This window comes from Telopea speciosissima, chromosome 2 (assembly GCF_018873765.1).
Source record: "Telopea speciosissima isolate NSW1024214 ecotype Mountain lineage chromosome 2, Tspe_v1, whole genome shotgun sequence".
In the NCBI taxonomy this organism is placed as follows: Eukaryota; Viridiplantae; Streptophyta; class Magnoliopsida; order Proteales; family Proteaceae; genus Telopea; species Telopea speciosissima.
Genome location: NC_057917.1, coordinates 70,784,492 through 70,798,980, shown reverse-complemented (window position 1 = coordinate 70,798,980; position 14,489 = coordinate 70,784,492). Strand labels below are relative to the sequence as shown.

Here is a 14,489-nt window from a genome sequence, read left to right as displayed (position 1 = left end):
AGATTATAAAGAAAATGGAAAAAAATAAAAAGACGCAGTTAAAGAGAACAACAAAAAGCTAATTTTATCTTTCATTCTGATAAAGGGGGCAACTTGTCAATACTGAAATGTTTAAAGGGTACTCCCCTCGTAAAGAAAAAATTGGCCAAGAAAATTACCCCACCTATTCCTTCTACAAGGTACCCCAAAAAAATTTGTTTCCCTCCTATCTATAATAGTTACAGATTTCCATCTCAGAATGTTGGCAGAAATTTCTCCTTCAAGCGGGATATAAGCTTGAATTTCTCCTCTGCTTCAACCTGCTGCCGGATATCAGTTCTTGATGCTCTATCAGGATGGAATTTTAGCAAGGCTCGTCTATAAGCCGCATTTACCTGCATTAATATATGGACACGGTATATTAGTATGCGAACAATTAAAAGAAATAGTAAAAAAGCAACCAGAGATAACTACACCATCCAAATTAGCACTCCATCTAACAAAAGGTAACTAGGATTTCTCTCTATTAAAATGATTATTCAAAGTAGTCCAAATACAGTGCCTACCACCACCACATTCAAATAAGATGTTTGATGTTACTACTACTACAGATGATGGCTTGCACTCGTTTAACCAAGGAGGTCATCACCATGACTGCCCATAAAAAGATGCAGATAATGAAATATACATTCCTGAAACTTTCTACAACTGAATACTAAAAAAAGGGAAAAAGAAAATTCTAAAACAAATCAACATATAAATGTTGGCAACCCCTGCTCAAATCCTGTTGGTTTCATTTGCTTACAGCTATTGCCGCCACCAACTCAAAAGTATTCATATATCTGAATATCTGCTCACCACTTTAACCAGATAATCACTGTCCTCCTCATCCCTCTACTTGTCCTTTTCACAAACTTTTTCTCATATTGTGCAAAGCTTCAGACCAATCACTGGAATAAGATCTAAGAATCTGTAACTGACACTAAATAACGGCAATGGAGATGGAAATAGAGCACAAAACATGATGCGATCCCGGGGTTTGGAAACCCTGTTGGATTCGCTTATGGGCCCACACAAGTAATAGGAGGCTCAATCATGGGCTTAATGGCACAAACAGTAAATAAGTGAAGATTATAAAAGCAATGACAGAATTGTAATTTATTGAAACTTCAACTTAGAGGAAACAAGTAAACGACGTGTACCATAGTGAAAGGGCTAAACTAGGAATTAAGATAAATTAATGGACAAGGCAGAATTATCATAAGAGGGAGGGGTAAAGTTGGGAAGATCAAAGAGGGAAAAAAAAAAGGAATTAAACAAACTCACGCATGAGGTTGCCTTCATTGCCTTCAACCTCATGACAGCCCAGGCCAGTGGAACCCTCTTTCGATTCAACTGATAAAACTCAATATAGAGGATTTTTTGTCTTATTATGTTTTTTCTTTTCTTTTCTTGGCTTCCAAAGATGGCCTGAGGGATGGGCAATAGCAATACCAGAAATCAAGTTTTATTTAAAGGAGATATGACTGAAAATACTTCTGGCAGTAGGCTTAGATTCAGATTTGAAAGTGGTTCTGAAACTTAATAGTCCAGCCAGCTTTGGATCTCAGGTTCAGCAGGATGGGTCGCCCTAAGTAAGGCCTCAACCCCAAAAACTGAGGAGAAAAGAAGAAGGATCAAGGGAGATTGATCCAACTTTGCGGGACTGTCGGCGTTACCCAGAAAACAGAGTAACAGTGTAGGTTTAATAGAAACAGAAATAAAGAAGAGGAAAGGGAAGAAGAAGAATAGGAGAAGAAAGATGTTACCTGGGTTGGTAGAGAGAATATCAGAGCGGAGATACAGGGATGCGCACACAGCTCTTGGCAGCCAACAATGAACTCAAATTTTCATTCAACAATAATTCTCCCCTCCATTGTGGGGTACATGATATTTTATAGAATTAAATATAAAGGCCTAATCCTACCTTAGAACTGAAAGCAAAAGCTAACTCTAACATGGACTCAATAACTGGAACAAACTCTAACAAGATAAAGATAAGAATCAAATTACATTATTAATCCAACGTCTATCTGCATCAAATCAAGGGCGACAATCTGTTTATCTTACAAATCACTGCTTTATCCATCAAACCAAAAGATATGAGACCATCTTTTAGACCATACCATAAAATTTCATTGCTGAAAATCACACTAAATTTGTATGGAGACATTGCCTTATTTATGAAAACTATTTTAACTCTCTAGAATTCCTAAACCTACTAAACAAATGCTCCTTTGAGTTAAATAGACCCTCATTGGAAACTTAGTACAAAAGTCGAACTAACTGAAACACCAGATGAATCGCAATAATTAAAAATCCTAACAGAAAAAAAAATTAATCACTCCTTCCTGAACTAATTAATTGGGCATTATATTTCCATTTGTTACAACAAAAACCATAAAATAGAAAGCCCTACCCATACAAGACCAAAACCAAGACTTGTATAACCATAATATAACACCTTTATTTGTTTGGCCTGCATCACCATCTCAACTAGAAAAACTTCTATTACATTGACTCTAAGAAATGAGGGCTGATGAATGAATAATTTGTGGAAAAAACCACCAGAGAGACCAACCATCATTAGCCATAAATCTTGATGGAACCCTTTTGAAGCTGGTAGCAGTTGCTCAAGAAAATCAATTCTTTACCCTCTAACATAGGTAGATAACTACATAAGCTTTCAGACAAGTATGACACCAGTAAAACCTTGTGCGGAATGATACCTCCAGGATAGACTTGATGTCAAAATACAAATGGTGGATCACAAATTATGAAAATTCTTAATGAATAGCATAATGCTCAACAGGCTACGTGCTTCCAGTCCTGGAATAAGGTTGTATTGAACATTTTGATACTAGCAGTTCTTGTTAAGTCAATGAGATATTCAAAATGGCTTAAGGAGGCTTCTGGCAGGCATTTATTTGTGATATAAATCGTGAAACTTGGAGTCAAAAGCAAAAACATGGAACACTCGCAACTCACCTCATAGGGCATCGAACCACCTACATGGATACCCAAGGCACGAAGTAGAGAAGCCATATCATTGTGCATACGCTCCAATCTATCAAGTTCCCTTCTTATCTCAACACGAAGCTGCTCTTTCAAGTTTATAGTTTCCTCATCCTGAATTAGAATCATATAAGGGAAGAAAGTCACAACCTCAAGAGGGAGGGAGGTAAAGAATATGTATAGCTGCTTTGCTAACTCCCTACCGTAACTGCATAGATCAGAAACGCAAGGGGGGGGGGAACAAAATATAGATGAAGAAAGAGCTACAGAATCATACCTTCTTTTGTGATTCCCGCATTTCTTCCACACGTTGTTTTTGTCTTCTCTCCATGTCTAACAGACGCATACTTTCAGCCTTCTTTCTCTTCTTTAACCTCTTTGCTTCTTCAGCCTGCAAGGGACCAAGAACAATAGATCAGATGGAACGTTTAGCAGCTTCAGGGCATTCACATCTTTTTTTCTCATTCCAATTTTGCAAGTCAATATGCCTGAATTGTAGACGAATATAGTTTTAGGATAAATTAAGATTTCCTCTCTTCCCCTCCCTTCCCTATCAAAAAGGGCGTACCCAGTGCACTAGGCTCCCGCCACTGCAGGATCTGGGGAGGGTCATAATGTACACAGCCTTACCCTTGCTTTTGCAAAGAGGCTGTTTCCAAACTCGAACCCGTGACCACTTGGTCACAATGGAGCAACCTTACTATTGCACCAAGGCTCGCCCTCTCCCTCCCTTCCCTATCAAATTGCAATTTTTTAAAAATAAATAAATAACACTTTATTAGATAGAGCATAAAATAGAAACCACCCATAAAGGCTCGCACTCTTTGGTACATTTCAACCCTCCCAATTCCTGCCTTCATTAGTTCATTGTTAAGGTCATAACAGGACCTTGGTTACCACTTGGATCAGATTTCTGATGCGGAACAAAACAGTTTCCAAACTGTCCTACGAGTTACAGCAGGTTTTACTCGAGCAGTAGATCCACATGGCCCACATAGGGTATCTCTAGTGTTGGAATTTTTGTCATTAGATAAACAAACAAGAAAAAACCAAACAACTCTAGCTTATACCAACTAAATGGGGTCGGCCACATGGATCCTTTTTCTCCAATCAGCTCTATTCAAAGCCATACAAGATTCTCGTCCAAAGCTATACATATCTTTCCTCACAACTTCTCCTATGGTTATTTTAAGCCTACCTCTAGCTCTTCTAGCACCTTCAATATGAAAGAAATCACTTGTCCATACTGGAGCATTTAAAGGCCTCCATTGCATGTGTCCATGCCACCTTAGATGAGTTTCTCGCAACATATAATGAATAGGGGCAACTCCCAGGTTTGCTCTAATTTGTTAATTCTTTTTTTTATCTTTCTTGTTTTACAACTCATCCACCGCAACATCCTCATTTCAGCCACATTAAGTTTGTTTCAATGTATTTTCTTTATTGCCCAACACTCAGGCTCATACATTTGCTGATCATATGGCTGTTCTATAAAAATTTCCCTTGAGTTTTAAAGGAATAAGCCTATCACAAAGTACTCAGGATGCACTCCTCGATTTCATCCACCCTATTCTGATTCTCTGTATAATATCATCAACTATTTTTCCTTCTTTACTCATGATTGAACCTAGGTTTCTAAAGTTAATTACTTTGTGGTAACTCCCTATCGTCAATTTTCACCACCCCACTCTCATTCCTATTATTAGTAAAGCTACACGTCATATACTATGCTTTGTTCTGCTTATCTTAAAACCTTATGATTCCAGTGTTGATATCCATAAATCCAACTTTTCAATTTCCCAGCATTTGTTTCATACACCATAACAATATCATCTGCAAAAAGCATACACCAAGGGATCTGATTTTGAAAGTCTCTAGTCAACTCATCCATGATTAGTGCAAACAAATATGGGTTTCTGAACCTTGGTGTAATTCAACTGTTATTGGGAATTCACTGCCCTGTACCCTCACAGTTCTTACACTAGTCACTACATCATTATACATATCTTTAATTATGTCCACGTAATTAATCGAAACATTTTTCTTCTCTAAAATTTGCCGAATTAACTCTCTAGGAACTTTATCATAAGCTTTTTCAAAATTAATAAAAGACCATATGAAGATCTTTCCCACAACAACTGAACCTTATCCCAACTAGCCGTCAAATTGAAATCTCCTCTATTCCATCGTTGGGACCATTACTTGCAGGCCAATCAGAACCATCAGATCTGATTGGATCTGCATCAATAGCGTAACTACCCAAAAGTCAATTTCAGCCCATAGGACTGCCAGTCTGCCACCAGCACCTCATGGGCCTCCCATGCTTGCGCAAAGGCCTCGATATGGGATTAATGTCGAATGCAACTGCATCACTTCCATTCAGTAGGTCATGACTTGGGAAAAGAAGCCTCAGCTGTCATAGCACGTGGGTTGCTCAGCAACTACGGTAGACCCTCCAGTAACTAATTATCATGGACGAGAGAAATTTTATTTCTGATAGGGAATTTTATTGTTGGCAAAAGTTCTTCAGTCCAGCAAGACTAGAGAGCATCTCTAGACTGAAACCATGTTTTGTCACGTGGAAGGGTGATATGGCAATCTTGACTGTATGAATATCTAGAAAATGGTCAAGATTGGACACGTGTCAAATTTCAAACTTAGATTCAACCATATAACTCCCATGTATCGGCTTATTTTCTTGTACTTTCAGCCATCCATTTCTCTATAGAAAGGTTTCATTTTTCCACTGGATTTTCAAAACCTCATTTTTCCATTTGGCCAACTCTGTTTTAGCTGAAACTTCACAAGTGACCAGGGGATCTTTGGGCCACCTGTCCACAAAATTTCAGCTCTATCTAATCTGCCATGTGGCAGATATTTGTCGAGAAACACTCTAGAACTGCTAGACTAGAAAAACTACAACCATAATTGTTATAAACTACAACGAACTAGGCTCCTCAAAATATTACAGTATTAGCTGTGATTGATTATCAGTTCATGAAATATTGATAATAAGAGGACGTACTGTATTATGTATTCATACCCACACATATTTCAGAATGAACGATTTTTTCCATCAAGCTTTCTGCAGTTGCTGTGTGGATTCCAGGCCCTCTTTGAAAATATATTCTTTAAACTGCACATAGATTCCTAGGTGCTAGCTAACTCCTGATGCGGAACTCGGGTCACAAAACCCAATTTGGGTTTGCTATGGGCCCACCCGATTCAACATAAGTCCAAGCACTAGAAGGGAATGGCAGAATTGTAAGAAACCAGAATGTTTAAGGGCAAGGCAATAGGGGAAATGGACAAGAGAGGAATAGTATTTATTGATCAAGGACAGACTAGGCAATAATAAAAAATAAAAGGCAAGACAAAATTAAGAATAAAGGTAACGGTAATAATGGAAATAAGGAATAAAAGGGGAGGGGAGTGTTATGTCGTTGAGGTTGTCTTCAACATCACAACAAAAGCAATCAGCGGTAAATGGAATTCGATTCCAGGTGGATTTCTCACCCGAATGGAATCCATTTGGGTGGTGATTAGGAACTCGATGGCCTGTCATATCAGCTTCATCAACACTCAAATAATCAGCAGAAAAAATCAATTTTGGTTTCTGAAATTCAATCTGGAGGAACCAGTAAAACCAGGACCAAAGTTTAATGGAAATAAAATTCCAAGGGGGTGGGTCGCCTACAAATAGCTCACACCCAAGGTATGAGGAAAGAAAGGAGGATTGGTTAGGGAGATTGAGTTCACATGGTTGGGAATTGTTAGATCACCCAAAACAGAGTATGGTAACACTGACAGGGAAGAGGAGAAGAAGAGAGAGATCGCAGGGAGAAAAGGGGAGAAGGAGAAGAAAATGAGAGCCAAGCTGCCCTACGCCACGCAGGTTACTTCCAAATAACTCAATATTCCACTCATCAAATCTACCCAATGAATTGGGTTACAAGCATATATATATATATATATATATATATATATATATATATATATATATAAATGAAATTGAAAGTTTCCTAATTGTAATCTAATGCTGAAATACTAGTAAAATCTAACTCATATCTCCTAATTATCTAACCCAATCTAAATCTATAATGGAATCAAACTCTAAAACTAAAAATGGAACAGAACTCTAGCCTAAGTAAGAGATTACAAGATAAATCCAAATAAATAAATAAGCTACTAATATCCTGCTAGATGCAAATCCCAATTCACACCCGGTTCTCTATCAGAACTCTCAAACAAGTTCGGCCCGGTCCAAAGAACTGCTCCTGCATGAATTCCCCCAATATTGAGAAAAACTCGCCCACTAGTTTTGTAGAAGGGCAGGAATAAAAGTCTTGAATGGGGCTAGCTGCTCCTTGCCTGTAACTCGAATAAAATAAATAATATGAAGCTTTGGGGTTGCATCCACGTCTGGAAAATTATGGGGAAGAATGAACTCATGGTGGTAACTGGCTTTCACTTCACTAGCTTCCGTCGTTAATTGATCCACAATCTTTGGCTTTACGGAGTGATGATCCAGCACATCTCACGATCAGCCGCTGCAATCCCCTGACGATCATTGGCAAACAATATCTCTCCAATTGGAATCCGATCGTTGGGTTTCACATCTGCAATGGGACCGTTGATCAATTCCTCAGCTTCAATCTTTATCGAACCATTTACTTCAGCTTATCGTCACTTTCATTGTCCACCTTTTCTACCACCTCTTATCCATCTTCTGAAGCTTCTATCATGCTCGATATCTTTCTTGGTATGGATTTCATCAATAATCAACGGCATGAATCGTCTACCTCCATGATGTAGCCTCAAGTTCGTCTCCGATACAAATTTGATGTGGAACCTGGGTCACTAAAGCCTATTTGGGTCCGCTATGGGCCTACCTGATTCAACGTAAGTTCAAGCACTAGAGGGGAATGGCAGACTTGTAATAAACCAGAGTGGCAGACTTGTAATAAACCAGAGTGGTTAAGAGCAGACTAGGCAATAGAGGACATAGTATTTATTGCTCAAGGGCAGACTAGGGAAGAACAAAAAATAAAAAGGGGAAGGCAGAATTAAGAATAAGGCAAGAGTAATAATGGAAAGAAGGAATAAAAGGGGAGGGGATTGTGATGTCGTTGAGGTTGTCTTCAACCTCACGACACAAGCAACCAGTGATAGATGGAATTAGATTTCAGGTCGATTTCTCACCCGAATGGACTCCTATGAGTCTGAAAATTTGGGTGATGATTAGGAACTCGATAGCCTACCACATCCACTTGATCAACACTCAAATAATCAGCAGAAAAAATCAATTTTGGTTGCTGAAATTTAATCTGGTGGAACCAGTAAAAACAGGACTGTTTGCTGGTTTCAACTTCACAATAGAAAGGTTCAATGGAAATAAAATTCCAACAGGTTGGGTCGCCTAAGATAGAAGAGCTCATGACCAAGGTATGAGGAAGAAAGGAGGATGGGTTAGGGAGATTGAGTTAAGTGGTGGGGAACTGTCAGATCACCCAAACAGAGTATGGTAACACTGACAGAGAAGAAGAGAGAGAGAGAGATCGCAGGGAGAAAGGGGGAGGGGAGGAGAAGAAAACGACAGCCAAGCTGCCCTATGCCACACAGGCAAACAGGCTACTACCAAACAACTCAATATTCCATTATCAAATCTATCCAATGAATTGGGTTATGAGCATATTTATATAAAAGAAATTGAAAATTTCCTAATAGTAGTCTAATGCTGAAATAGAAGTAAAATCTAACTTATCTCATTATTTTATACAATCTAAATCTATAATGGAATCAACCTCTAGAACTAAAACTGGAATGGAACTCTAGCCTAAGTAAAAGATTACCAGATAAATCCAAATAAATAAACTACTAAGATCCTGCTACACCCAAATCCCAATTCGGACCCGGTCCAAAGAACTGCTCCTGCATCATCTCATAAGATTAATGCACCTACTTGGCTACTCATAGTCAGTGACTCAGTATACCTTCCTCCACTGTCAAAGGTATCTGTTTGGAACTATGTCAACATATTCTCTATGTTCTGTACCCAGAAGCCATTCCAGTCCCTGAAAACTATCATTCAACTTATTCAGAATTCAGAAAGTTCTACTTTCATCCGTACCTATTCTTTCCATTGCCCTTCAACCTATCAAGATTCAAGAATCCAACCCTAGTAACACCATAAAAACCTGGAACTAAAACTCCTATTCTGGCACAAAGAGCCTATCCAAGGTCAGGAGAGCGAAGTCCCAAGGCCCCTTGTCTAGTGAAGTCTGTATAGCAATTGCAAATCTGCTTCCATGAACATTGAATTTAAGCCTAAATGATCATCAACCGCTAACCCAAAGGCCAAAGCTCTTAACTTCTATTCAAATTGAATTCAATTGGGCCAAAGAAAACAATCACTAAGTTTGCATTGCATTTTCTAACAAATCCACCTAGGCCTGCAGGACCTGCTTTCTCCCCTTGAACTGCCATTAAAGTTAAGCTAGAAGGATTGAGGTAAACTTATGTCGAATCTGTTGTGTTCTGGGTCTAATGATAGTCATCCCCCAAAATTCCAAGGACTGCTTCAGCACCAAACAATATTCAAATCTGAAAGGCATTACACTTGTTTTGAGTAAATTAAGGGATCTGAATTCTCATTATCTAAACAACATTACATTACAGGATGAAAAAGTGTTAACTTTCCAATTCAATCTTTAGTATTACCTCCCTTTTTTTTTCTAATATTGAGCCACAAATGGATCAAAATACGCATATAATAGAAGTAGAATTACTGAACCAAAATAGAGTCTGTATCCTTTGAAAGATGACGAGTGTAGCTTGGCAATGTCAAAAAATATTTGAGGTTTTGATTGGGGGGAATGATAGCAAAGTAATCATCATTACATAAACTTCCCCTCAAAATGCTAATCACATATTGCATGAATCTGCAATCAGATTAAAAGGCATAACCCCAAAATAAATAATAAATAAATAAGCAAGCAGATTTAAAGGTCTCTGGGGACCATTCAAACACACAGACTAAACTTATCTATTAAACAGTTTACCACCTGTACTATTAGCTTTAAAAAGTAGCATCTTTATCATGAAATGGATCATTTTATTAAATATCACCTGCATGCAACAAAAGTTGTAAGAAATTTAGAAGGATTCAAAGATAGATTTCATCCCTCAGCTCTAAAGAGTATTTATGCTCTTGGGCAGCATTTGGCTGCATATTTAAGAGATAATTTCCATGGATGGAGATATTTTTTTATCCAATGTGATCATGCATATTTCTCACAAAATCCTGACAAAAGGCGACTGTTAGTATATTTCTTTTCTCATTCCTTGTTTCCCCATAATCCGTAAAGGGGGATTGACTCTTATTCAGGAAGGCTTTGTGTCTCAATGTGGTCTTTGATTAACTTCAACAAGACGGTAACACATACTACAAGGAAAATAAAATCAGATACAAAATTCAAGAAACACTCCAGATAACCAATCGATAAGTCAAAGCAAATTATATATGCCAAACCTGAATTTGTAATTCCTGTTGCCTGGATGCCCATTCTTCTTCTACCGCACGCTTGTACTCATCAGTCTCCTTGATCTTTTCTCTTTCACTAATTATATCATTCTGATCATCAGGCGTACAATTCCCATCTTGAGTATGTAACAGTTGATTCTTCTCGCCCTGCAGTCGACCTTTGGAAATATATTCAGGATCATGTTCAGCACCATCTCTAAAACATCTCCCACTCTCAACTTGTGTTCCATCTTGTTGAGTGTTGCATAACGATTCATCAGAAACAGATTTTGCTCTGTCCTGACAACTGAATGTACCAAGATTGATGTCAGGGTCATCCCATGATTGAGCATTGGAAAAAGACTCCCCAGTGATTTGTCCCTTTTTGTCTTCAGGGCCACGATTGAGGTGTTTTCTGAAGCATGGTTGAGTATCACAAAAAGATGGATCTCCAGAAACTAGTTTCTCCTTGTCCTGAAAACTAGCTCTTTCAAATTTGGTGTCATTTGGAGGCTGTGTGTTGCAACTAGAATGTTCTCGATGAATCCCTTCATTTTTGCCCAAATATACTTCTCTATCCTGACCCACTTGCGTTTGAACTGATTGATGGGTGTTGCAGGAAGAATCCTCTTTGTCCTGGAAATTAGCCTTTCCATGATTGGACTGTGAATCATAGCCTGGTTGATTTTTGAACCAAAAAGTTTCTGCAGCAGCATTCTCCTCTTTGTCATTAAAGAAGGTGCTTTCACAATTTAACTGTTCATCAGTTTGTTCTTGAGAGGAGAAAAAAGGTTTTCTCCACGAATGATCATACTTTCTTTCAGAAAAATGTGTTTCCTGTGTTTCATTCCATGAACGGCTTTCTTGCCCAAGAGCTGTTGGATCCAAATTCTCGACGGGGTTGTTCTCCTCAGGGTTGAGAGAAGAGTCTTCCACAAGTATTGATTCAGAGGCTGTACAGGAAGATATATTCTCTTTTCTGTTGTTGGAGTTACTTGAATCAGAATGAACAGGGGTTTCTTTCTCTTGTTCAGACTCATTTTCTACTTCAACATTCTTTTGATTATCAGAATGGGATCCAGAGCCACTACCCTGCTCCTCTACAACAGATTGGGGGTTATAGATATACTCCGATGTTTTTTTCCTTGTAGAGGCTTTTTCCCACTGATCACGAATTTTTCCATAAGAACCCTCCATAAGCTCACAGTCAGAACCGTCACTTTCTGATGACCCACCCTCAGAGAGAGGATTAAAAGTAAAAATACTTCTTGGGATTGTTTTCCCAGAGTAAGTCCTTTTACACTTCGATAATTTCACAGGGAAACTTCTTTCCTGAATGAACTGACAGTCTTCACCATCGGACTCTTCAGAGCTCTGTGATTGGTGGGGTTCACATCGAGATACCCTGCTTGAGGCGGTATCACTGTCCAGATCACCACCTCTTTCACCATCATTTGCAGGACTGCCATCATCATCATCATCAATGCTAATAATACTCCCAGACGGAATGTTTTTGTCATTTCTGGATACATTGGAACCATGTTGTCTTCTTTGCTGAGAGGACCCCGGAGCATCAATAACAACAACATCAGATAGATCATCAGGGTCAACATCAATGTAAACAATAGAATCATTTTTTTCTTTCTCAGTGCACCTTCCAAGAGTTCTGCTTGCAGTAGATGTTCTTGGTTGAGATTGACCCCGGGACATTCTTTGTTCCAAGTCGATGCTTCTTGAAGAGAACAACATATATAAGGGATAAGATTATTATTATTATCAAGAGCTGTCATCAGCAGAAGAAAGCTTTTGCTTCAGTTCCACTATCTCCCATGATCACATTTTAAATTATCTGAAATGAATTTGCCCAAAAGATTCCCACACTTGGCTGTAAGTTTTATCCTCTCCACTTGAACCCAACCTTCAGGAGAGATTAAATAACTCGATCTAAAAATGGTTAAATCACCTGCAAAGTACAATGAAACAGAGAGAACAATCATTAACATGAGTCGGAAGACGAACATTAAACAGAAATTGAATGGGCAAGCCTAAGTAAGCAGAGCATGGAGTGGAAGTGTGGAGCAGGTATGGAGCATCGGATAGCCAAATTTGAAAAGCTCCAAACACAAGTGTATTGGGATCTTGGTGAAAGTAGCTTAACAAATATAAGTAAAATGGATGAAATATTTTAGTAATTTATGGAAAAGGAAATGAATAGGGGTATCACTATTTCTTCGTTTATATATTATTCATCATTTAAATAGTATGAGGGATGAAATATTGAAATATTTTAGTAATATATGGAAAAGGAAATGAATAGGGGTATCACTATTTCTTAGTTTATATGTTATTCATCATTTAAATAAGATGAAGGGAAGGCATTTCAGTATCAACCAAAAGAGATGAAGTATTGAATAGTGTCTTTATTATTAAAAGCCATTGGCCAAAAAGGAAGGACATTTGGAGTTTGAAAAGTAGAAAATATTCCGAGCAAAAGCTTATAGAAGGGTATTAAGTCTATAGAGGAGGTAAAAAGCATGAACTCAACCTAGGAGATCAGATTTAAATCGGAAATAAATATGTTTAGCAAAACTAAAGAAGATATAGAACGAGAACTCAAGGTTCGTTGATTTGAATTGAAGTTAGGCAGTGAAAGAAGGCTTACTTGAAAAATAAGAGAAAAGGAGTATGAGGAAGAAATGAAATGAATTCATGGAAAAGTAATCTAGTTATGTAGGAATGTTGAAGCATGACGTAACACTTGTGGTGACCCTCTTACCCAAACTTTTAGGAGTATGGTTCATAAATGAATCTGCTCCAAATTGCTTGGACCACATTTTATACACAGAGCAGCACCCTCACCCACTCTTAATGGTTTCATATGATCAATGAACACAATGCAATGAAAAACGGATAGGAATAAGTATAAGGAAAAGATATTATAAGGAAATGTAGAAAAACTAGTTCATTAAGTTCCATGGTCTGTAGTATATATTAGTTTCAAACAATTACATAATGTCCATCCTAAAGCAAAGACGCACCAAAAAATTACACTTAGAGAAACAGACTAAAGGGAATTTCCAGAAAATAGACTTGGCTTGTCATTGCTGTTCACAAAGAGGAACAAATCGAGCAGATGACTTGTAAGTAGGAATCAGTGGCAACAAAAGGCTTGTCATTTTTATCTATGGATAACTTTCTATTACCTTCACTCGAGCTATTTAAAAAATTGATTCCAGAATCCACTTTTTATACAACATATTAAACCAACCGCAGAAGTGTACAAATCAAAGTATGCAGTTCAAGTAGAATAATAAACGAAAACAAAATTACCCATGTGAAGAGAACAGCAATTACCAAAGAGAAATTTTATTATCTCGAATAGATTTCCTTTCGTAGAAAACCATAAAGATAAGCAACTGTCAGGAACTACAGAGAATCCTAACCAGAAACCGTCAACGGTCATATAAATGAAAACCCCAAGAATTAACCAAATAAATCGAATAAGAATGAAAAGAGATTGGAAGAGAGAGGGCGAAGAGATAAAAAGAGAGGGAAATCCCTACATAATCAAATTCGAAAGAATTCAAGGTCAGGTGAGCCGTGAAAGAGGATCGAAAGGGTGCAATCGAAGTTCGAAACCTCAAATACATAAAAATTCCAAAAAGAAGAAACAAGTTCAAACGCATGAAAGGGGTTTTACTCACTCTTTACCTGCACAGAATGAAAAATCCACCCTCTTCGTTTCGCCTCGGGGAAGACTCAAAAGAACGGAAGAACGAACGAGCGAGAATGAAATCTACAAAGAATCCCGCATAAACACAGTTGTACGGAGAGTGACCGGGACCCCCGATGGACTGCGTAGTACGCACTCATGGGTGTACGTTTGGGACAAAAATGGAAAATTTGAAGAAGCATGGGGACCCAATGGGTTCAT

At 38.1% G+C, this 14,489-nt stretch overlaps 1 protein-coding gene across 2 annotated transcripts; it reads right to left on the bottom strand.

The window, feature by feature from the left end:
* Positions 1-52: 52 nt before the first annotated feature.
* On the bottom strand, positions 53-12,518 carry LOC122652374. Of its 2 annotated transcripts, XM_043846091.1 has the most exons (5): positions 10,957-12,518; positions 10,565-10,926; positions 3,311-3,424; positions 3,007-3,147; positions 53-374 (listed from the first exon to the last, which is right to left on the bottom strand). In XM_043846091.1, exons 1-5 carry the CDS (start codon positions 12,302-12,304, stop codon positions 234-236), a joined length of 2,106 nt encoding a protein of 701 aa, XP_043702026.1. In that variant the 5' UTR covers positions 12,305-12,518; the 3' UTR covers positions 53-233. The 2 variants fall into 2 exon arrangements, with proteins under 2 accessions (XP_043702026.1, XP_043702025.1); XM_043846090.1 differs by having other exon boundaries at positions 10,565-12,518.
* Positions 12,519-14,489: the final 1,971 nt, after the last annotated feature.

Bases quoted from the DNA above. Each gene is read 5' to 3' on its own strand.
- LOC122652374 (XM_043846090.1), bottom strand. From the start codon at position 12,304: ATGTTGTTCTCTTCAAGAAGCATCGACTTGGAACAAAGAATGTCCCGG. The intron at 3,148-3,310 runs GTATGATTCTGT...ATTCTAATTCAG, and splicing joins TGCGGGAATCACAAAAGAAG to GATGAGGAAACTATAAACTT. The intron at 375-3,006 runs GTGAGTTGCGAG...ATATTAATGCAG, and splicing joins GTGGTTCGATGCCCTATGAG to GTAAATGCGGCTTATAGACG.